This window comes from Rhipicephalus microplus, chromosome 1 (assembly GCF_043290135.1).
Source record: "Rhipicephalus microplus isolate Deutch F79 chromosome 1, USDA_Rmic, whole genome shotgun sequence".
Lineage (NCBI taxonomy): Eukaryota > Metazoa > Arthropoda > Arachnida > Ixodida > Ixodidae > Rhipicephalus > Rhipicephalus microplus.
This window is the reverse complement of record NC_134700.1, coordinates 113,606,800-113,632,382: the sequence shown is the minus strand read 5'-3', so window position 1 is coordinate 113,632,382 and position 25,583 is coordinate 113,606,800. Positions and strand designations below refer to the sequence as shown.

General features: G+C 45.2%; 1 protein-coding gene across 1 annotated transcript; it reads left to right on the top strand.

Moving 5' to 3' along the window:
* The first annotated feature begins 1,090 nt into the window (after positions 1 to 1,090).
* Positions 1,091 to 24,092, top strand: LOC119187268 (uncharacterized). Its single transcript, XM_075866957.1, has 3 exons — positions 1,091 to 1,129; positions 21,156 to 21,302; positions 23,428 to 24,092. The coding sequence occupies exons 1-3, from the start codon at positions 1,091 to 1,093 to the stop codon at positions 23,983 to 23,985; spliced, it is 744 nt and encodes a 247-aa protein (XP_075723072.1). The 3' UTR covers positions 23,986 to 24,092.
* The last annotated feature ends 1,491 nt before the right edge of the window (positions 24,093 to 25,583 follow it).

Here is a 25,583-nt window from a genome sequence, read left to right as displayed (position 1 = left end):
TCGTCCGTTCGTGCATTCATCTAGTAAACACTTCCCAAGTACCACCATCTCGCATCTCAGATCCCCTGTGGCACCTGCCCGCTCTAGAGCGGGTAGGTGCGAGTGGTGGCTATGCACAACATCGGAAGATGGACAGAGCCATGCCTTAGGGAGCTTTGCTTTAAAACGCAAGCACCATGAGTGAAACAGTTTATTGGAAAGAGAACAATGTTCTACATCTGTGTCATTTCTGTCACATGACCTGGCTATAGTGAAACAGCAAAAAATATTACCAGGCCTACACAGAACACGCAGCACAGTCACAGCGAAAGCTCGATCAACCTTCTTTGCAGAGCCTATTGTGGGGTAATTTTGGAGCAAACAATGCATGTGCACATGCAAGGTATACCTAACGCCATACACCATCCTAAACACCATGAAGATGGCATTTGGTTGAATGACAAGTGGGGTTTAACGTGCCAAAAGCATCATACGAGTATGAGAGACGCCGTAGTGGAGACACCAGAAATTTCGACAACCTGGCGCTCCTTAGCATGCACCAAAATCTGAGCACACGGGCCTACAGCACTTTCGCTTCCACCGTAAATGCAGCTGCCGCAGTAAGGATTCGATCCCGTGACCTGTCGGTCAGCAGCCGAGTACCTTAGCCACTAGACCACCGCGGTGGGGCTCATGAAGCAGGGAAAGAAGGCCCGCTATGCCGTTATTTATTGTTCTGTGGATAAGCGATGTACTTGCTACACACTTAGGCGTGACGACTGGTTGTTATTTTCTTCGATGACATATCGCACATGCTCACACGGTTGCCTGCCAGACTTGGCAACTGTATCGAGTGTTTTGCGAATGAGTTACAAGCACAACCATCATTATGTGGTTCAATACCCGACTGCCATGCAAAGAGCTCAGCCTCAAATCCCATTCATTCCCAGAAAATTTTTCTAACTATTTTTTTTATTTCGCACGGTAGTGGTGGCAGAAAAACATCGTTTGTGGGAGCGCATAACTACGGCGCCAATATCGGCTCTTGCTGTTATCTCTCACAACAACTTGCACTGTAATACATAAGACCCCAAACACCATCACTGTCACCATGGCCGAGAGCACAGAGTGGCTGCTTACGAACCACAGGGTAGGCGGTTGGTTCGATGAATGAAAAACTTTTTGGGGTCCTGAAGCATTCCACCCTAGTTTTAAAGAGGTAGGATTGCGGGCCGCTCCCCCGTAGGGACTAGGAGGTATAGCCTGACCACCGCATCGTGAGCCTTCTGGACAGCCTTGAGTTGTTGTATGAGGACCGGGCTCTTGAGCATGAAATGGAAGGCATTTTCCAAAAATTGTTTATACTTTCTTTGTAAAGAGGGGCACCTCCAGAGAATGTGGCCAAAGTCACTGCGATCGTGACAGTCCGGACAATGTTCTGAAATGTCGGAGTATAAGCTATACGTTGCGAGGTTGGGGTATGTTCCCATCTGAAGCATACGAAGATAGATTGCCTGTGGCTTAGACAATTTTTCGTGTGGCAGTGGAAAGGACCTATGGCCTAATTGATAGTGCTTTGTGATCTCATTGAAGATAGTCTAAATGTCCATAAAATGGAGGCTGGGGGCTGATTTCTCTGTGAAAACCGTGCAAGCCCCGGCGTTGTAACTGAAGCCTCGAGCCTTGAAGGGGGCTAGATGGTTGACATTGGAAAAGCCCTGTAGCTTCGAGTAAGCGAGGTAAGCAGGGAACCAAATAATAGTGTGGTGGGTAAGTTTCTTGTGGGCGAGTGTTCTAAAAGCTTCCTTACACTCGAAAGTAGAAGCGAAGACTTACAACAATCCGTATAAATATCAGTTCTCTGTGAATCAAGGAGAGCTAGTGCAAAGGTCATCTGCTATATAATTTGTGGGACAGCCAAAATTAACAGCCATCACTGATGGCACATGTCACCCAGGTCGATGTCTTCACCTTATCTTGAGAAGTGAGGTTAAAGGTATGGAAGCTTTTCCACTCTGTGAATTTATAATGCTTGATGTAAGATGCTTGTTGCTTGGTGTGCTTGGTGCTTGGTGTCAGTAAGAGTGGCTGACTTTTTTTTAGTATATCTCTTTCTGGTTATATGTTTTTGTTTTGCGTGATAGCGGTTACGTAAACCACTAGGGGTGGACAGCTACCCACTGCCATAGTGATGTGTTAACACCTTTCGCTGTAAAAAGAAGAAAAAAAACACATGGCGCAAAAAAATGTCTCTCAAGATCAGCCTTGCTTCTTTTTCTGCTGTTTCACAAGCCAGATCATGTGCCAGAAGTGATATATAAGCACATGCTTGTTTCTCTATTAACTGTAGTTTTGAGTTGGTGCCCATTATGTCCTTTTTTCTAGTGTCCGTGTCAGTGTGCTTTCCTAATTCAGTCCTAATGTGAATCGATACCAAATATCTCAATTATTCATGCTACTTCAAGTCCATCAAGTTCAACTGTTGGGTGAGTGGATGACTTGAAATAAAATGTTTGTAAATCAATGCCCAAAGCGGGAAGATTACTGCAACATACAAGTAACTACGAGCGTCGCTTTCATTTGCTTTCACCCGCCTTGTCCGCTTGTACGCACTGCTTCACATGCGCATTGTGGCGCTAATATAGGAAGCCTGGAACAATACGGTTAAGCTTCGTGATTTTTGATTGCTTTTTGTCCATTTCTCACTGCAACTGACTGACTGGGCTACTACAGCTCACCAGTTTGAAATAAGGTGGTTCAACAACTATTACTGTTTTAGTTGGGCTGGTATGTCTTGTCCTCAAACTGAACGAAAGTGCACTGAAAAATATAGGTTAAGCAGCAACACAGAAAAAGCATGCTTTATTTAGAATTTCCATGGTAAACAAGCTACAACGTGTGTTCAGTAAAATGCTGAGGCAAAAGTTCGTAGGAACAGACAGTTTAAAGGTAAATTTTTTGAATCTTGATTTTTGAAACACAGGACGGCTTCTTTTCTAAATTTCGAGGCATAAAAAATGACAAAAACGTCCCGAAATAATTGCGACAGGTGGGATCATGAATAATCGTATGGCAAATATAATGACATTGTTGAAGGATATGACCTCTGAGCCCCTGCGACGATGTGTAGCATATAGAAAACTGTGAAGCTTGCACTCGTGGCGCAATTCTCCAACCATCTGTGGAGCTATATTGTTCGACTTAGCTAAGTTTTGGTAGCAATACCAAGCGTTTGCTAGAGATGCTGTTTTTGATGATTGTACTAACTACTGCTAGACGTGGTTATACATATCACGCGACTACATGAAACTTGATGTTACGATTTGAGTCACCTTGTGAAGTGTTACGTTGTTTATGGCAGGTACATGTCACGTGACCAACACGACAGTGCGCGCAGTTAGGAATGTCAGTCAACATTGCGGGATTTACGAGATCAGACATTGCGTGATCTTACGTGATATTTAGTAACACGATGTTTCCTAATTCTAGGCCCGAGACTTCTTACGTGATGGCACGGTATATCAATCATATTGGTGTTACGTCAATTTTTGTTTGGTGAACAGTCCGCAAAAGTGGTGTGGCTAAATTTTGTTCAGCTACAAATCTGGCGATAAAGACAGTACATTCCACTTTGGCTGCTTTTGGCTTCAAATGAAGCTCCTTTTCGAATTCACCAAATGGGGACCCTCGCTTAGCGTCTCTTTATTTCCGATTTTTCATGTTTCATTTGCAGTTCGTTGTGACACACATTACGTGGACTCATGGTTGGAAACGACTCAAGCCGAGCACTTGACGGGCACACTCAGAAATCATCCTGACCGAACCTCGTGCATAGCGTGATTGATATGTGCAGTTTAAGGTCCCAAAACCACCATATAATTATGAAAGACGCCATTGTGGAGGGCCCCTAAAATTTCAAACACCGGGGTTTCTTTAACGTGTACCCAAATCCAAGCACACGTGCCTACATCATTTTCGCCTACATCTATAGTGCAGCCAACGCAGCCGGGATTCGATCCCGTGACCTGCGGGTCAGCTGTCACTACCTTAGCCGCTAGACCACTGCAGCCGGACTTTCCCAATGTTCAGGCAGTGGCTAGAGTGCAAAGGGCCCGGCAGCCTAACCACAGCCTTATATCTATGGTGGGGATGGTAGCAATAAAGAACCTATAAAAACGTCCTAATGAGCTACACCGTCTTTCAAATGTGTTAAGAGGTTCTGCGTAAACGCTGCTTTCATGACGGATCAATTGTGCCGTCAGTTTGCACTTAGTGTAGGTTACTTGTTGATTTTTTTTCAATTTTCCATTTTGTTTTCCTTATTCTATAATTAAATTCGCTCATCCACGGCGATTTCGCAATTGCAGTAGTGACTCTGGCGAATTAGTGAGTGCCGTAGGTACGCTTTCGATGATATAATTTTTTTCTCCCCACATTTGCCTGAGAAAACCCCTAAAGCCCAATAATAGCGCATTCACTATTGCAAATATTGTCACGTGATTACGGATAGAAAACGACGTCTATTCACAGGAACAGCAGCACTGCACGTAGAGCCGAACCGGGCACCAGGACCACGAGCACAACAACCAGTCTTCTTTTTCACAATAGCACATACACGCATTGGCAAGGCTCACTCTCGTTCCATGTCCATAGCATTACCTCCCTTCAAAAAAAAAAGCACCGCCTTGATGCTCAATGCCGATCAGAAGTGAAAGTAATCACGTACGCGCACAGAGACGCATGATTAAGCAGTCTCGGGTGGTTCGGGGGTAGTGTGGCTTCATACGTGACACATGAACAATGTGCGCCTGCTGGGAACGTCGAGATCACCGACCTGTATCTTCAAGCAGGACTTTGGAGTTGACATCTGTGAGACCCTGTAGTACTCTTAAGGACCGAAGTAGCGGTGAAGTAACTTTACCGAGTGGCCCTCTTTGGCGAACGTAAATCCTTAGCCACACCAGATCACGGGGTTGATTAATAAGGTGGCGATGGTGAGAGTTGTACCTCTGCGAGTCGATGCGTTGTTGTTTTTGGATCTGCTTGCGTGCAAGCTGGCGGACCGCGTCGGCGAGCCTGATAAAGTCGTTCGCATCAGTAGGAATATCAGTCATGTCGGGTAAGAGCATGGCATCCAGCATCGTAATTGCTTCTTGGCCGTGAAGCAAACGGAAAGAAGTGAAACCTGCAGTCTCTTGAACCACAGTGTCGTAAGCGAACGTTACGTATGGCAAAATTTCATCCTTAATTGGTTTTGCAATTTTAGTTTATTGCAGGTTGATTGTAGGTTTATTGCAACCAAGCGAGGGACAGGACAGGACAAACAACTTTATTTGGTCCTTTCAGTTTTTGCTGTGATGAACGCACTGATTACCGTGGTAAATCCCAATGGTCCAAAAAACCTCGACCCTCTTCCGGAGGGTCGAACAGTGCGTTGTGATTTGGTTGAGGAAGTGTTCCCTGGACACTTTCGAGGACACAGTCCACTACTATGCGTCCAAGTTAGTCTTTACCTTTCATTATAACTACAACACTGCATAATATTTCATTGAACGTTCAAGGTTTTTGCAGTCCGGCAAAGTAGGCAGAAGTGATTAATATTGCCCGTGCTGAGAATTGTGATGTTTTGTGCCTGCAGGAAACAAATTTCTTCTCGCTATCCGACGTGCTTGCTTTTAAACGAAAGTTAAACCTAGATTGTTATTTCTCTTTCGCTTCATCTCGTTTTACGGGAGTAAGCAGTAATTTGAAAAGCGAAGCATTACTTAGCGAAACTGCTATGAACGCATCATGAACGTGGCATGTAGTCATAATGTTACATAACACGCATTTTATGATTTTCATGTTAGGATCTGTCGCTTGTGTTTGCCATGCAATCGTGCCATACCATACCAGTTTTGCAACATGTCATGCGAATGAAACTACCGCAAGAGCTGCAGGACCATGAAAGGTAAATCATGACATTCATAACGTAAATGTCATGATTTTCATGTTATGACCAGTGAAATATGTTCTTCATACAGTCATGTTATGTCATACCAAGTTTGGTGTCGATACCGTTATCGAAACGGCCAGGAGAGCTAAAAGTCGTAGGCGGCTAGATAGATAGATAGATAGATAGATAGATAGATAGATAGATAGATAGATAGATAGATAGATAGATAGATAGATAGATAGATAGATAGATAGATAGATAGATAGATAGATAGATAGATAGATAGATAGATAGATAGATAGATAGATAGATAGATAGATAGATAGATAGATAGATAGATAGATAGATAGATAGATAGGCTCAAAGTCGTCAAAGTTCGCTAAGAATTGCTTCGCATTTAAAAATTGGAACACGGTCACCATCCCTCCGCATGCTTCGCATAACGTCGAATCCCAGGTACGTGGGATCTGCCGAAATTTTAATATATGTGATCATCGGCCAGCAGCGCTTAAGGCTAGATTTTCCTTATCATCGTCAGTTAGACCTTGGCGTCTTGAGAATTTCATTTTGCATGACGCGCGTTCACGCTCTAATTTAACTAGATTCTTGCGCGCATCTCTGTTCGGATCCATGCTGGAAGCCAAGGACGCGCTCAAGACAAAGTGGCGTTTATACACCGCTCAGTAGGAGGGCATGCCCTTACACACTGTCTGTCCGATCATCTAGCGGACACTTCCTCAAAGCTACATATTGCTCTCCGTGTTGATCGACTAACTTCCTTGATGCGCACATAGCAGCGAGAGTTGTTTTTAACGCCTTATTGCAGCGTCGTCGATGTCGGCGGCTGCTTGGCGCTGCAGACGTAACCCATGAGCTCACCCTGAGGCTCTGCGCTTTGCGAAAAGCTCGCTTCTCAACCAGTCGTGTCCACTACGAACTCAGCCTTCACAGCCCTTCCAACTGCGTTGCCACATGCGCGTAGTCATTCAGTTTTCACAACTTACTTTGCCAACATGGCTCATACGACGACGTGATGGTATCGTGGTAACGCCGAGACAGTCACAATGTTAAGTTAGCTTCCTCATGTTTCGCCTGAGATGGCTGCACAACTTAGCGCAAGTCCGTCAACTGATTAAGCGAAAGAGGCAGTGTCTTCTATGAAGCGGGGTTCGGCCCCCGAGCCCGAAGGGTTGCTCATTGAGTTTTATTTAACCTTTTCGGATGACTTTGGTGCCGTTTTTGTGTATGTTATTAGCCGCTGTTCGGAGAACCCTGACTTCTGTGATAGCTTTCGCGATGGTCGAATTGTTTTAGTACCTAAAAATGAGCCATCGTGGTTTCACGCAGAAGAGTGGATACCAATTACGCCCGTTCACATTGTTTACAAATCTTTCGCAGCAGTCATAACTCAGAGTTTGAGAACCCTGATGCCTTCCTTAATAGTCTCTATCAGGTGTGCTCTATTCCTGGAAAAGCAATTGACAGTCTCCCTTTTGTTGCGCGTGATGCAAGTGCGTAGACGATGACAATATCAGTTCGGCGACTCGTGGTTTCACTTGACCAAGAAACGGCGTTCGATCACCTCGAATGTAGCCTCATATTTAGCGTAATGGCAGCGTTTGGCTTTTTGCAAAACTTCATTGAGCTTCTCAAAAACGCGTATAGAAATAATCAGTGTGTGATGACGTTTATTGAACCGGAGAAGTCGCAACGATGTCGCAACGAAAAATGGCCGTACGACAAGTCTGGCAAAAGGCGGCCCAGGTTCTCGTGCAATCAGAGCACGTGGTTTTTCCTTCTCTTTGGAAGGCGCATACACGTTAGTGCGTATGCTCCACTACAATACCCCCCGGGTTGAAGAGTAGCCATCCTGGCGACTCAGGGAGTAGGCACAATGAGGGGGTCGTAGTAGGGCTTGAGACGGTCGACGTGTACGGTCTCGCGTCCTCGACGGCGCAAATCTGGTGATTGTGTTAGGGGCTCGACGATGTAATTCACTGGGGAGGTTGCGTCAATGACACGGTATGGACCATGGTACCGGGCCAGAAGTTTAGAAGACAGGCCAGGAACGTGCGGGGGCACCCAAGGCCACACGAGGGAGCCAGTACGAAACGTAGGCGCTATGTGATGAGCGTCATCATGCCGGGTTTTTTGTAGACCTTGAGTCTCACTTGTCATAGACCGAGCCAACTGACGGCAGTCTTCAGCGTATCTGGTGACTTCCGAAAGCGGGGAGCACTCCGATACATCAGGGCGGTACGGGAGTATGGTGTCGAGTGGGTGGGATGGTTCGCGGCCGTACAACAGAAAGAACGGGGAAAAACCGGTAGTCGCTTGCGTCGCGGGGTTGTAAGCGAAGGTAACAAAAGGCAAGACAGCGTCCCAGTTAGTGTGGTCGGAGGAGGTGTACATCCTCAGCATGTCGCCAAGTGTGCGGTTGAACCGTTCAGTGAGACCATTCGTCTGTGGATGGTATGCGGTAGATTTCCGGTGGATGATGTTGCATTCAGCGAGAATAGCTTGGATGACCTCCGACAGAAACACTCGACCCCTATCACTGAGTAATTCCCGTGGAGCCCCATGGCGGAGAATGAAGCTGCGGAGAATGAAGAGTGCAACTTCGTGGGCGGTCGCTGCTGGTAGAGCTGCAGTCTCAGCGTAGCGTGTCAGATGATCGACGCCGACAATAATCCACCGGTTTCCAGAGCGACTATATGGGAGGGGGCCATAGAGATCGATACCCACGCGGTCGAATGGGCGAGCCGGGCATGGGAGCGGCTGTAACATGCCAGTAAGGTGCCGCGGAGGTGTCTTGTTCTGTTGGCAAGTGGTGCAAGACTGAACGTATTTCTGCACAAAGCGATACATTCCTCGCCAGTAATACCGTTGGCGCAGCCTTTTGTAGGTTTTCAGGACACCTGCGTGAGCACTTTGAGGGTCTGCATGGAAATTCATGCAGATGTCAGAGCGCATATGAGTTGGGACAGCAAGGAGCCACTTCCGACCACCAGGCATGTAGTTGCGGCGGTACAGAATGCTGTCTCGCACGGAAAAATGGGCTGCTTGTCGGCGTAGCGCTCTCGTGGAAGGGACAGCAGACGGATCGGTAAGGTAGTCGAGTAACAATGCAAGGTATGGATCTTTACGCTGCTCCGAAAGCATGTCAGTGGTGTCTATTGGTGACAAGGTGGTAAAAAGTGGTGACAGAGAAGCCACATCTGGGGTCAAAGGCGATCGCGAAAGTGCATCGGCATCTGCATGCTTGCGACCGGAACGATATACTACACGGATATCGTATTCTTGCAATCGAAGTGCCCAACGTCCCAGGCGTCCGGACGGGTCTTTCAATGTGGACAGCCAACATAGAGCGTGGTGGTCTGTGACCACGTCGAAAGGGCGGCCGTAAAGGTACGGGCGAAACTTCGTCAAGGCCCAGATTATGGCCAAACACTCCTTCTCTGTCAGGGAGTAATTCAATTCAGCCTTCTTGAGAGCGCGACTTGCATAGGCGACTACGTATTCGGCTTGGGTGCCTTTCCGTTGTGCCAAAACTGCACCAAGACCGATGCCACTTGCATCGGTGTGAATTTCTGTGGCAGCAGCGGGGTCGTAGTGACGAAGAATGGGTGGTGAGGTCAGCAGGCGGCGCAGCTGGTGAAATGCGTCGTCACATGCAGGTGACCATGCAGATATACCTTTGCTGTTGGAGAGCAGACTTGTTAGAGGTGCGATGATGGACGCGCAGTTGGGCACAAAGCGACGAAAGTACGAGCAGAGACCGACGAAACTTCTTAGAGCTTTCAGTGATGTGGGCAACGGGAAGTCAGCGACAGCCCGAAGCTTATCGGGATCCGGAAGAACACCGCCTCTTGTGATGACATGTCCCAAGATGGTTAGTTTTCGTGCTGCGAAGTGGCACTTTTTGCAGTTAAGTTGTAGGCCCGCAGAAGTTAGACACGTCAGAATCTCGTGGAGGCGAACAAGATGTGTCGGGAAATCAGACGAAAAGACTACGATGTCGTCCAGGTAACACAAGCAAGTTTTCCACTTATGGGCACGCAAGATGGTATCGACCATGCGCTCAAATGTGGCAGGTGCGTTGCAGAGCCCAAATGGCATGACTTTGAACTCATATAGACCATCTGGCGTTACAAAGGCTGTTTTAGGGCGATCACATCAGCCATTGGCACCTGCCAATACCCAGAACGCAGATCCAAGGATGTAAAGTACTCGGCGCCTTGTAAACAGTCCAGAGCATCGTCTATTCGTGGTAGCGGGTAGACATCTTTCTTCGTAATCTTGTTTAAGCGGCGATAGTCCACGCAAAATCGAACGGTGCCATCTTTTTTCTTGACCAGAACGACAGGTGATGACCAAGGGCTTTGAGAAGGCTGTATCACTCCACGTTTAAGCATGTCGTCTACTTGCTCCGTAATGACGCGGCGCTCTTCGGCGGAAACGCGGTAAGGACGCTGTCGCAGAGGCAAATGTGAGCCGGTGTCAATAGTATGAGTGATAGTCGTGGTGCGGCCCAAAGCAGGTTCTTGAAAGTCGAAAGAAGAGCGAAACTTGTTAAGGAGAGCAACAAGTTGGCGGCGATGCGAGAGGGGAAGGTCTGCGTCAATAGCATTGTCGAAGGCTGACAAACTTGATGGCTCAGACGCATGAGTTATTGCGGCAATGTGACATGGCGTTTCGTCGGGAAGAATAATATCATCGATATGGTCGACAGGTTGCACATATCCCAACGTTTCACCACGAAGTAAGCTGATGGGGTAGTTGCAGTGGTTGGTAACCAGCATTACGGTTAAACCAGATGCAATTGTAAGAACGGCAAATGGGAGAACGATGCCCTTGCGTTCAGTAAAAACAGGAGATGGCGTAAACACCACCGTGGCGTCAGGTTGCGCCACACATGAAAGGCTTACAGGGACCGAAGCTTCCGGGGGCAAGGTGATGTCGTCGTCAGCGATGAGTTTGCAGAGCCGAGGAGACCGGTCGGGTGGTGGAAATTCATATGTTGGCACAAGGGACACTTCGACACGGGAACAATCGATGATAGCTTCATGACCTGATAATAAACCCCAACCGAGGATAAGGTCATGAGAGCAAGATGGCAGAACAAAAAACTGTACGACGTACAAAACATCTTGGATGACGACGCGCGCCGTACACAGAGCCGAGGGATGAATGCGTTGCGCGCTAGCCGTGGACAGCACCATGCCACAGAGAGATGTGGTCACTTTCTTCAGTTTCCGACAAAATTTGACGTCCATCACAGAAACGGCGGCCCCGGTATCAATTAACGCTAATGTGGCGACTCCCTCAACATCGACATCAACAACATTTTTCGGCGAAAACGGAGGCCTTGGGAATTGCGCACAAGTTGCAGTTCTTGCCTCCGGAACTGCACTGATTAGTTTCCCTCCTCAGGAGGTGGTCGGCGACGCATAGGCGATGGCGACCGGCGACGAGGGGATGGGAAACGAGCAGTCGATGGGCGGCGATCCGAGTCTGAGTGCCTCTGTTCATATGCAGATGCGGTGGCCTGCTGCGGCGCGTAGGTAGGAGTTCCGAAGTATGCGTTTGCAGGTGTGGGGCGACGGCGGCAGAAGCGTGCAATGTGGCCAGCGATGCCACAGGCGAAGCAGATAGGACGATTGTCTTGAGTGCGCCACTCATTAGATCGATGGAAAAAGCGAGGTGAGGGCCTGTAAACTGGAGGCGATGCCGGAGGAGGTGGAGCTGATAAGGCGACTGGATGCGGTGGGGGCCGCGCGACCACAGCTGCGTAGCTGAGAGGTGAAGGTGGTGCAGGTGGTGCGTAGCCGACAGCTGAGAGATTAGGCGCTACTGAAGTGCACGGGTAAGGGGCCTGCACTGTAGGGAGGACATCACAAATTTCCGTGCGTATGGCCTGCTGCAGTGTCGTAGGCAGGCTTGCGGTGGGCGCGTCGCTATGCGGCAGCAGGGAGAGCTGTCGGGCGACTTCCTCCCTGATGAAGTCTTTGATCTGGTTGGACAGACTTTCTTTGCAAACGTTGGCATTTGTGAGTGTGACGGCCGAGATCGAATCCGGCGGGAGGACACTCTGTCGGGCGATGGAACGCTGACGGCGCAATTCATCAAAGCTCTGGCAGAGGCTTACGAGGATTGCCACCGTGTTCGGGCTTTTCGCTAGCAACATCTGGAATGCGCCATCCTCGATGCCCTTGAGAATCTGCCGAATTTTTTCTTCTTCGGGCATAGATGGATTCACACGCTTGCAGAGGTCGAGCACGTCCTCTATGTAACTAGTAAACGTCTCGCCAGGCTGCTGGGCTCGGTGGCGCAGGCGCTGGTCAGCGCGGAGCTTGCGGACCTCTGGTCGGCCGAACGCTTCAGTGACGAGTGTCTTAAAGGAAGACCAGTTGGCGATGGCGGTTTCGCGGTTCGTAAACCAAAGTTTAGCTACGTCTGCCAAGTAAAATATAACGTAGGCGAGCTTAGAGTCGTTGTCCCACTTGTTACTGGCGCTTACGCGTTCGTACAAGGAGAGCCAGTCCTCGACGTCTTGCTCGCCACTGCCGCTGAAGATTGGTGGGTCCCGTTGGCGAGTAGCGCCGGTTGGCGACTGCGTCAGTCATGTTTTGCAGTGGTCTCTCGGGCAACTTGCGAGAGCGGAGCTCCAGGTCTGCTTGGGGATCTCAGCACCTCCACCAAATGTGATGACGTTTATTGAACCGGAGAAGTCGCAACGATGTCGCAACGAAAAATGGCCGTACGACAAGTCTGGCAAAAGGCGGCCCAGGTCCTCGTGCAATTAGAGCACGGGGTTTTTCCTTCTCTTTGGAAGGCGCATACACGTTAGTGCGTATGCTCCACTACAAGTGGACGTTGTTTTTTGATGGTATAGAGACTGCTCCATTTACTGTTACCTGTGGTGTTCGCAAGGGTTATCCTTTATTCCCTGTGTTTTTTTTTGTACTTAGTCCCGAAATATTTCTACGCTCGCTACTTGTTGATCCATATTTTTGAGGCTACCACTACCGGTAGCAGTACCGTGAAGGTTACAGCATTTGCTCGTAACATCACATTGTATTTAAATAATGAGGATAGTTTATATCTTCGCCTACAACGCTTTGCTGAGTTTGGGACTATTTCAGGTTCCGCATTGAATTTTTCTAAATGTCGATATTTATTCGTTGTTTCTCTAGACGCCAGTCTAAGTGCTTTTTTCGGTCTTCAAAAAAGCGACTGCGTTCACATTCTGAAGCTTTTTTATACTTCCTACGGTATGCCAGCCCCTGTCTGGGTATCAGTAGTCGATAATGTAAAAAGACACGTCCAGAAAGCACAAGAGTATGACTTACAGATGTTCGAAAAAGGGTATTTGGCACAGACTGTGTTTCGCGGCCGTGCATGGAACCTCTCTCATGTCGTACGGCCCCCATTATGAGTAAATGGGCCATTGAGATCCCTCCTCGAATTATTTTTCTGGTCAGGTGGAACAGAGCTAATTTGCCGAGCACAACTTGGGCAACCACGGAAGAGCGGAGGATTCACTTTCACATTCACAGTCAGTGTCTGTTTAGTGCATATAATCTGCATGTCTTTTAATTACTAAGTGTTTGCGTATGCCCCGTACGCGTGTGAGTTATTGAACACTCCATTAAAACACTGTAAATTTTGCAATTTAAACGCATCTTGATACCTGTCATACATATTTGCTAACATTTTCACCAAGTTTTGTAAATTTTGTACATATATCATCATGTAGATTCTGAATATTGTGATTATTGTATGTATGTATGTTAGTAATTAGTGTAATTAGTGTTAATTAACATCTGTTAGGGACACCCTACTGATTTGGACATTTTTGTTTAAAGGTACCCTATATGCTGTTGTTAGTCATTTGTTTTTTATTTTGCTTGTTGCACAGACACTGGTTCTATGGGTTTGCAGTGTCCCATGATAGAATCAACTTTTTCTAAATATAACTTTCCAGGACAGAATCGTTTGTTCGAAGGAACAGACAAAGCTAACTTCGGCGTTGAAGGAACCTGCGGAAGGCCGTAGTATTTAAAATCGCTATGCTTGCGTAGAGCGTGCAGCTCAGTCACCGTGAAAGCTGGAAGAGTAGACTTTATAGGTTTTTTATACATTGTTCAGGTAATTGCTACGAGCACACTTGCAGGACACCCCAAACGACATAAGTAATATTTTTGTGCAGTAGGCAGGAAGTCACTATGCTTTTCTTTGTAATTCTTGGGGAAAGCATGGCACCTTTTCCACACTTTAAAAGAATTTTCGCCATTCTTTGATGCTGTGGCTTAAAACGATAAAGAAATATAGTGGATGCTTTAGTAATCGGTTAGAGCATTTGATGACTCACTCATTACGTAATTGGCAGTGTGTGACGCCTAGTTGTTTCTTGGTTGTTCTAAAACGTCTTTCTTTACCGGCATCAAGTTTTACCGACATCGGTGAGTTTGGAACGAAGTTTCACGCGCAGGCTCGACTTAGTTCATTCCACCGAATTCAAACACATTCTTCTATAAACTGCAGTTTGAAACATAGCCAGTAAACACATCGTTAAAAACAAAAGGTTTTTTTTCTTTGATCTCTTAACTGCCGTTCATGTAATGTGCTGAAAAAGATTGAACATTGCTTTGTTAGCTGCAAAGATGCCATTCTGTTTTGGGATGTCCTTTAGTGAGTACTGAAAAAAAATGTTTGGTCTTTAATTCTCACACCATACGTTATCTCCTACCAGAATCAGTTGATGAAGTGCCATACTATATGTTTTTCGTCATGGGAATGTACAGCTCATGGAAGAAACGTATGCAGGACCGCCATTCATAATTCATTACCCCATCAAGCACACACTCCATTCAGATGGCTATTCACCTCAAAGACATTTACGACAACCTAGACCTTAAACCTGACTCGTACTCCATTTTGGTGAGGTGTTTCGCCTCAGCCCTGTTTTGTCTCTATAACACAATGTGGAGAACTCTCTTTGTGAAGAACTCACGCTGTGATAGCCATTGAGTGTTTATTAGTAACGCTTGAGTGCTTGTTGCCATGTGATTGTACGTTTGTTTGCTTCATTTTGTCTTCATTATGCAAATAATTTATTAAATACCATGAGAGAACACAGGCACAGTTCAGTGGTATAGAACTAAGCTGGCACGTAGTGAATCCGGGTTCTGATGTCATCGTCTTCTTGCTGTTTTTATAAACTATGTTTTTTTCCGCGCAATAGTTATTACGGACACCGGTGGCAGCGACGGACCACTACGGCGCGACAATTCTTGTTGAGATCTTATAACAGCCTCCACTGAAAAAGAAAGAAAATGTAAAAAGAAACAGAAATATATAGAAAGAGTGAAGGTAAAAGAGGAAAAATGATGGAAAGACAGAGAGAAAAAGACAGAAAAAAGACAAACGCGAAAGAATCACTACAGTGAGAGAGGGCGTAAGAAAGAAAGGCGAACAGAAAGAGAAAGAAATATTAAATAAACAATGAAAGGAAAGGACAAACTAATCGTAATACACTGAAGGACAGACAAAGAGAAATAGGTAGGTATTAAAAGATACGGAATATAATAAAAGAGAGGGAACACTCATAGTCATGTATGGTATAGTATAAGTGACTGCTGGCAAAGAGATGAAAGGTTTGAAGCTCATTGATTGATTTGTGGGGTTGGACGTTCTAAAACCACCATATAATTATTATAGAAGCCGTAGTGGAGGACCCCGGAAATTTAGACCACCTGGGGTTCTTTAATTTCCACCCAAATCTTTAATGTTCACCCAAATCTTAGCACATGGGCCTACAGCACTTTCGCCTCCATCGAAAATGCAGCCACCGCAGCCGAGATTGCAGCCGCTGCCGCCACTAGACCACCGCGGATGGGTGAGAGATTGGGATAATTTAGACAAGCCAGGACCAGCTAGTTTCCCCCAGCTGTACTGTGACGCAGCCTTGCGTGACTTAGCGCACGCTGCACAATTTTTTTTTATTCATGAGCAGTTTTTAAGATAAGTGGTTCAACATTATGTTTTAAATATTGGGCAGAAGTTACAATAATATACACTTTTTTCAATCGGTTGGATGCTGCTTTTTTTCTGTGGATGTTTTAAATGGTATATGTATACACCGCCTTTAAAATTATCTATCCCGCAAAATGGGCTACGCTCCGTTACTGAGGAACAAATAAATGTACCAATATTAATTGATTAAGTGATTTGCGTTTCAGTAACCGGGTGCAACCCATTAATGGTGATCGATAATTCTTATGGCTGTATGTATATGTGCGTTATTTAAAAAGACCCTAAAGTAAGAACAATATAAGCCAGAATGAAAGCGCGATGTTTGACAACGTCTAAAACGACAATATTGTCAACCACAGTGCTCTACTTACCGAGAAATTTGGGTAAATGCACGAGAGCACATGCGCTACATTAGGACATTCGAAAAATGATCCCGATTACGTCAGAGGTACCACGTAAAATAATCACTAGTGATCAAACAAACTGTATTATTTGAAAAACATTCCATGCATCAGGAGACGTAAATATTGCTTTTTCGTGTCTTTCTGATTCATAGAAAAACAATTGGCAGCATATCCACGGAGTGAATGATGGAGAGTAGGATGAAGCATTCGTTCGTTTATTCGTTCTTGCTTCCTTCTGTCCATGGGTCTGTCTATGTGATCGTCCATGCGTCCATCCGCCCGTCCGTGCATGCGTCTGTTCGTGCGTCCGTCCCTGCGTTCATCCATGCATCCGCCACTGCGTCCGTTCATGCGTCCATTCATATGCATCTGTCTGTGTGTCCGCTCGTCCATCTATTCAACACTCCAAGTACCACCATCTCGCATCTTTTCATCATATATTCCCCATAAAGAAGCACCGCCATCCAGCGGACATTCCAAGGACTAAACGAGAGGTGGCACGCGCACACTTTCTTACGGCTTGCGCTTCGGGTCTATTTCCCACCTTTAACCACCTCGAGTTCATGGTATATGCTAGTTCATTGTATTCATAGCACTGCGGCTCAACGCTCGGTAAACCTTTCTAAAACTAAGGAGGTTACACCCAGCGAGTATATCTTAGCAACCCCTTCTTGTCAGATATTGCTCAATGTACACGCAAATGGCTGCTATGTGGATTGCAGCGTGCGCGTTAACTAAAAGCCGAATGCTCCCGTTTTTTATTCCCCATTAGAAGCCATTAGCATGTACATTGAGCCCTTTTTTATTGTTCAACAACGCACAGAAGAAATCTCTCACCAGCACCACCTTGGGGGTCATAATGTTATATTTGTTACACGCTACAACGGCTACGAGGGACGAATGGGTGCCGTTATAAGAAGCTTCGCCCCTAAAAATGCCGGACGGTATTATGGGGAATGGCATGAGCGGTTCAAAAGTTCTATTTTCGGCTGGTGAAACTGGACAGGTCATGCCATCTAGCGAGGCCCAGTTGAAGAAGTAACGTCTGCCATTTCATAGGCCATTACAGGAAATGGTTTAATGTCTCTTGTTTGTGCTTCGGCGCCCACTACTTTCGCTTTGCTGCTACTATATAGTGTGAGCGGATGCGCAGTAAAGACGGGCAACGTTTTGCACGGCACCAGTGATGTGACACCCTCCGCTTGAGGTGGGTAAACTGAAATGGGCTAACCCAATGCGGACCAGTAAAACTTGATTTTATTTTAAAATAACCACTTGCTCGGCATAAAACTAACACAACGAGGTTTCTGGACCGCTATTTCAACAATCAACGTCAACTTATCAGTTTCCTTTAGTGTCCATTTAAAACATCAACGAAAAAAAAGTGCGCAACCAATTGAAAAAGCACTTAATTTTAGGCTCTACAGAAAAAATTTAAAACGTAACGTTGAACCATTCTCTGTAGTGTCATTCATAATTAATTAGGACAAAAATGTGCTGCGTAACGGAATAAATACAACGTAACACCCAATCAGAAATGAAAACCTGACGTGACAAGCTCATATTTTGACTATTCATTTATCCACCAATCATTTTTTTTGGCACTACTAAGCTGAAAAAGAAAGAGACCACACCATATCCACGAAGTGAATGATGATCAGTGGGCGAAGCTCCCGGGGATAATTAACCCCCGTACATTGCCTTTCGATCCTACAAGAACGGGACAACGCGTCTGTACATTATTTACAAAGCTGTTTATTAATCACTATGTGCACACGGTGGTGAGATGTCCATATCGGTAACCTATTGGTTATGAATGTGGATATCCATTGGTCATGGAAATTCATAGCGAGTCACGCTGATGAACAGGGGCATGGCTCGACCATAAGGAGCTTCGCCCATAAAAACATAATAGGAACGACATTTTCAGGCGCATTTCAAGGTAAGAAATCGAATGTTCTTGCTGGAAGAGCCACTGCATCTGTTAATGGTGTCATTCTCGTGTAAAAAAAACGTTGGTTGTATCATTCTATTACGGCGGCATGGCATTTAAAACGAAAGTCAATTTTTCTCTCTTGTGTTCAAAAAATGAATTAGTAACAGGCAACATCAGAAGTAGTGGTAAATCGTTTGCAGGTGGTGTGATGTATAGATATGTGCAACCCGCAAGAGTCGAAAAGCATCGCTACGGAAAAATTTTCTTTCTCCCCGAAATCTGCACCTAGTTAGCAAAGCGTTTATTGTATATTTAAAAATGTCAGACGTATAGTGGTGTTTATTTCGCATACCTCTTCAATTTAAACTTTTCGGCGAAATAACCCACGAAGCAAAGCTAATTCGTTCTCCTGGCGAGTGCCTATAGAACATTGCTGTATTCGGGAGCTAGCCATAAAGATAAACACTGAAGGCAGTGGAGAGACTAACAGCTACAAGGTTTGTAAAACGAACTCGATTTGGCTACAAAAAGATTTCGAAGAATCACAAAACATAGCTTATTTGGTTAGCGTGCGTGCATGAAAGTGCTTTATTTCAAGGATTTTCGCAAGTACATAAAAGCATTTACGGTACTCGTAACATATGGAATTTGTCATTATTTTTAGACTCAATTCCTTTGCAAAAGAGAAAAAAAAAACGTCTCACTGCTAGCTGTGTGGGGCATAACTATTAACTTCTTGCAATAGTCAAAAATGAGACACTATCTGGACAAAACAGGAGAAGTTTCCTACTGTTGAAGAAAGCGATCATTGTTTGGTGGATGGCAATGTTGAGAGAACATAATGTTTTTTTTTTCAAGAACACTCAAATGTATACAAATAAATCTATTGTTTGAAGTCAGCACCTATCTTCATCGTTTATTTTTTTGTTGTTGTTGTTGTTGTGCACCCTTTCGTGCGGAAGCTTAACGTTTGGAACTGGCCCACTCCCACACCTCCACAAAACAAATGGCTAACTTGTTTCTGGTATCACAGAGACCAATAATTTTTGCAGTCTAGTACCATCTATCGAGGTACATGGTGCAATCTTGTTTAGAAAACTATATACAACGAAATGCGTGAAGCCTGCCGGAAAGCTGCTCCTCCTATGTGGCTATTTTTTAAACGAAGGTGATTTGAGATTGATGCTCATTTCTTAGCGTTATTTGCTGGATCTCAATCGGTTGCGTCAATCTATATCACCTTTTCTGAATATATTTAGGCCGCCATCTTAGAAATACAAATCGTGAGAAAACACAGTGATTACCTGTAGTGGCAAGCAAAAAGGTGTAAAATTTGATAGATTCAATGACTAGTTGCTTCAGACGAGATAAAATATTTATTATTTTCTGGTGTAGAACTGTACGTTTCTCGTTTCCAGCTTAATATCCAATCAAACACCTAGGTTAAAAGAATAAATAAAGTATAATATACATGCCTTCATTTAGTAGAAGATAGATTAGCGGATCGTTTATCCAGTTATATCGATAAACTGATTTCAAAAGAAACATGTCAGGAAGCGTTTTTCTCGTGCGTTTGAAAAGAGTGCTGAATTAACATGAAACACCAAAAAAACATGACAATCCTACAACCACTTAAACGATGTTGAAAGTACAGAAAGGACAATCACGCAACAAAAGAAAAGGAAACCATGTACGCCGGCGTCAGTGTCACCACTGTCGCCACTGTACAAAAAGCGTGACGGCGTGAACTTTCCTCTGCGCCCGTTGGCAGCCATGACGAGCAACAATTGTCGCTGGGTTTTTGGGCCTCCGGGTGAGCCAGCTACTGACCTAACCGTGAAGGGTTTATGTGCATGTAGGACGAAAAGTATTTTGCGAAATACGATGACTCAAGCGACCACAGTGAGAGAGGGCTTACTTTTGTTGTTGTTTATTCGCAAAGATTGTGCACGCCTTGTCGGCAGAGAGTATAAAAGCTTCGCCACAGAGGTGAAGAGCCAGAAAACAGTGGCTGTTTACTCATTCGGATAGCTGTGTTCTTGCTCAGTGAAAGCTTCAAAGCAGCTGGAATGTTGTCAACAAAGGTGAATTTGTGGGGCATCACGCTTTAGGGTGCAATTTCTTAATTTGTCAGTTGCTTTGCTGGTACATTTATTGACAGCTGTCTTTGTAACAAATATAGATAATTGTAGATAGCGGTCGCCAGTAATGATGCGGGGAACACCATCCATATTTTCAGGATTATGACTGATGCCACGTAACATTACTCTCCCAAATTATTTCTGTAGCAAGATTAGAGATCTAGATACACCTCAAAGCAGGAACAAAAATGTTTATTTCTACTTTTTTTACGTGCATCTGTTTAACTTATGATATTCTGTCGACATGACCCAAATAACATTAACTTTTCTGCTCGTCGTACCTATATCTCTCCGTATTCATGATCATAAACTCTAAAGTTTACAACTAGACCATAAAACAATTTTTATGGTCATTGCGGAAATCTATGAGAATCGTCTTCGCGAATGCAAGCAATAGAACTTCAAATGCCTAAGAGCAACATTACAGCATCTCTGAAGCCATGCTTGTATTCAAACCAGCAGCTGCACTACGCTTACTGTCCACGATACAAAAATGTATGAGCTGTGTTGGTGTAACATTCTTTCTGCAACTGCTCAGCCCTTCCAGCTTCATTCGCGTACATTTTTTTCTTACTGAGTTCGTAGTAACTACGGCTTTGTAGTATATATTTTGAGGTGTACCGAATGATGCTTTAAGGCAGAGGCTAATCAACTTTCTATTTTCTCGAAACCGGTGAGAACGCTTGAACATTTATGTTTATAAACGCTGGTGTTTTGGACAGGTTCAGGTTGTTCTTGCCTGCATCGCGGCAACGTCATTTGGACTCAATAACCATCAGGGAGGGGCAGGCTATCAGAACCCTGGTTACAACGGCTACGCTGCTCCTGGGGGTGCTGTCCCTTACCAAGGATACGCTGACTACGCATCCGTAAGTGACTGAGATTGTTTCGCACCTTCCTCGCTCATTGTAACCTTGACAGACTGAGATACAATACTCTGAATGCAGCATTATATGTAAAAAAAAACATTTCCCACCATCGTGTACCACTGGCGTCTCACAAACATCTTATCTTGCCCCCACGATTACAAAATTTCGTCTCACAATGCCAAGGACAGTCCAGATGGAGGGAGCGTAGGAAGGTGGTGGGGAGAGGTGAATGGGTCGAGAGAATTCATACAAACGTCACCTATAGATGTCATTAAAAACAATGCCACTCTGATACTCATGTTGTAGGTCATTTGTGACGAAGATTAGGCGTTAGATTTCGAAACACATGTCAATTCTGTTTTTACTGATCACTAATCCATGGACACCAATACTGATATACGCCGTCTTCACTTCACGGTGATGTTGCAATTAACAGCGACAGTATGGGATGCCTCACGAAAAAATGCGTGATATCAATCACGCGTATCTATAGCTCACCTGAACAAAGCGCTATTATTGCCATAGGCAACAAAAGTAATGCGACAGCTATTTTGCGAAGGCAAAAACACATAAAAGCAGCGCCTATCAGTCTCTTGGTGTACCCATTCAATGACGCACACGTTGGTGTACATGTTAGTTTACATGTAGCCTACACGTACCTTGGTGTAGTACACATTTGCGGCACGTACCACACTGCGACATATACCATGCGCGCACGCATATACATTTACCTTGGTGTGGGTGTACCTCGTCACAAACAATCACTGTTAGCATATAAGGTCTTACTGATTGTTTGTCAACATATGTTGGAGTCTCATTTTCGCAGAATATATAACTAGAAAATTCACCCAGAGTCACTGCTTAGATAATGCCGAGTTAATGAGCATATGCGTCGAAGCGTTCACGCTGCTGTCGCTCTTTGGCGAATATTTCTGGTAATGTTCATGTGAGGAAGAGAGTATTTCATACCGCTTCGGCACGGCTTCACATTCCACAAGCGCCGTTATCTTTTAGATCATTCGCCTCAACTCCGCATAGAGCGTATGGCGCTAGAAAGCGAACGTGAACAATTCATACGGCAAAATAGAACATGCTTGGCGTAGAAATCCCAAGTCTGTGACCAAAGAAACCTTGCGCAATATGCAGTATACATCAATTCTTTTTGTTTGAAGAGTAATTGTCTGCTTGCGCGAAACAGGGAATTAAGTGCAATATAGGCATGAGAAACGCATTTCTATAAGGCACAAACAAGCGGCCAGCGAAAAAAGCTGTATCGCTCACAGGCGGCCATATTGGGTAGTCGCCTATATCCTACACAACGTTTGGGCATATCACATTCAACTTCTTTTTTTTATGTATGTGCTTGTGTACAATTCTTATACACCTTTATGCGTATGTTCTCTTTGAAATCTCAGACGAGTTTCGCGTTGTATCAAGTATTTCCAAATGCGTTATAGCCATACACCGACGCTATAAAATTATATTTGGCATTGCTCAATGAACGTAGTGTAAGCAACACATTAATGGCTCAGTGGTAAGCCTGTTGATCTGACTATACAGCTATCATGGCACACATTGGAAAGAACAAGAAACAAGAACTTGAAATTTCTATTGTTTTTCTGGGACAATGTTCGTAAACTTATTATTGGAAACTTACAAAAAAGCATTTTCATTATGTTACGCAGTGTCCATTAGAAAAAAAATGAAGTTGTGTTTGTCCCTGCGAATGACCTTCGTCACCTGCGCAATCATCTGAAAGAACTCAAAGCACTCAGAAAATCTCTGCACAATACTCAACTCGAAAAGTGATTGATTCATTAAAGTAACTTTACAGAACACGAAAATAGGCCAAAGCTTATTAGTATATTGAAGCTATATCCCGACTTACATACTCATAATCCAAATCTTCATACTTACTTCTTTTCCACTCATTCCCCAACGCTGTGTAACAGGTCACAACAGTAATTTAAGCCCACCTTTTACCTTTTCGAGCTTAAAACGATTCCCATCTTCCACAAGGGCGAGTAAAATCTTGTCCATATTGGTGCAAAAATACAGCTTAGTAGCTAAGCAGCAAGTTCATTTCTAGCTTCTGGTTTTTTTTTGCTTTTTTTTTCTTTTGTAGCCGCCACAGCCGTACAGCTTTGGATACGACACGGTGGACGAGTTCGGCAACCGGCAGTTCCGAAGTGAACAGGGTGACGCAAACAATGTGAAGACTGGTTCATACGGCTACCGTGACGTAAATGGCATATATCGGCGAGTAAGCTGCATCGCCGATGCCAATGGATTCCGCGCCACGGTGGACACCAACGAGCCAGGCACGGCACCGGGCGCCAGTGCCGACGCCGTATTTAACGCCGCTCCCATAGTTCCACCAGTGCCCGCTGGAGGGGCGGCTAGCGGCACATTTGGCGCCAGAACTACAGCACCTAGCTACAACAGCTACGCCGGCGGATACGGTAGATATGGCGGGTATGACCAGTATAGCCGTGGTGCTGGTGGATACGGATACGGTGGGTATGGCAGCTACGGCAACTCTCTGAACGGACCAGCACTCGGCGGCTACGCCTACAGAGGTTCAGCTCCTTACGACTACGGTGCTGCTGGCTACAATGGAGGACGCTATGGACCGGCCGGATACGGTAGTTGGTCCGCCGGTGCTTCACGCCGTCGGCGATGAGTGTTGTTTTCCGTGCACGGGATTTTTCTTCTCTATTGCGACCTCGTGTGAGGTCACTCACATCGAATGCGTGATTTTTTTTTCACTTCACGTATGTTCTGTGTTGCCCAAAGATCCAATAATAAAGTTTATTATTCGCCCATTTGTTTTACAAGATGGACTTTACATAAGCTATAACACTAAACTAAGTATCGATCGCGCACTTTATAGCCCTATCAGGTTGCATGAAAATATTGATCTTAGGTGACCCTTTAAACTAGTCTGAGAACTAGCACAAGTATAATGGAAATGCGCACACGTAAAAAGAAAAGCAGTAAAGAGCCAGTAGTCACAACCTTTGAAAGTTGCAGGGCGAAGAATCACAGCATAATGAAAATGTAGCGACACTTGTAGCTGTTTTTTCATGGCTGCCTGCACTTAGTTAGGGCTGTGACAATGCTAGCGACGTTTTTTTTGTTTTTCAGGGCTTATGATTGTTATAGAATATGAAATAGAAAATTAGATGACAACTGGCCTCGCCAGGTAAATACAAGGTGTAAACGAGAAAAAGCGCACAGACCAAAGAGATCACGAAGTTAACATGACGTTTCGGCTGCCCATGCGGTAGCCATATTCACAATACTCAACTAAACGTGTTCTTTCTGGTCGGCGACTTCTCGCGTGTACACTAAATATCAAATATGGTTGCGATCTGAAAGCATCTGTATATATGGTGGTTATAAGATCGGTTGATGCAATATTTTGTGTGGGATGGACGCCCAAGTGCTGATACTGATCCGTTATTCCCAATATATTCTTATTAGAGGGGCCCTACAACGCTTCGACGTCCACATTTTGCAGCGACAGAGTCAGTATGTGGCTGAATACTGAGACGAAGAGAAAGAAAAATTACCAAAATCGCTGCATGGTTGCACAAAATTTCAGTCTTGAAACTTCAGAACTCCAGGAGACGAGGAGAAAAAAACGCTCCCTTTCGCAATCTAATGTCCCGTGGATATGAATGGCCAGTTCCAGCCGTCACTCGCCTTTTGAAGAGACATACCGGACGACTCGTCCCGAGTCGGCTGTTTTGCAGCACGCTTAACATCGTCTCGCAAATTTTTTTGAATTTTCCCTTTAAAACATATATGAATTTTAGGGGCGAAGCTCCTTACGGTGTGGGTTTGTCCGTCCGGCGATGGTGTATGTAGTCACCGGTGACACACACCTGGAAGAGTGGTCCTTAGAATGTCCGCTGAATGGCGGCACTTGTATATGATGAATACATGATGAAAAGATGTGAGGCGACTCCATTTGGAGTATTCACTAGATATAAAGACAGACGGATAGACATACAGATAGGCACATGGAGTGATGGACGCACAGACAGAAAGACGGCCGCACGAACAGACGCACGTACGGACGTATAGACAGACGGAGGAACGCATGGACGCATGGAGGGACGCACTGATGGGCGGATGCCCCAATGGTCACACGGATGGACGGACACATGGATGGACGCATGGACGTACGCATAGACGGACAGAAGCAAGAACGAATGGGTGGACGAAAGCACGGACTGACTGACGAACGCTTCGCACCACCAATCATCATTCACT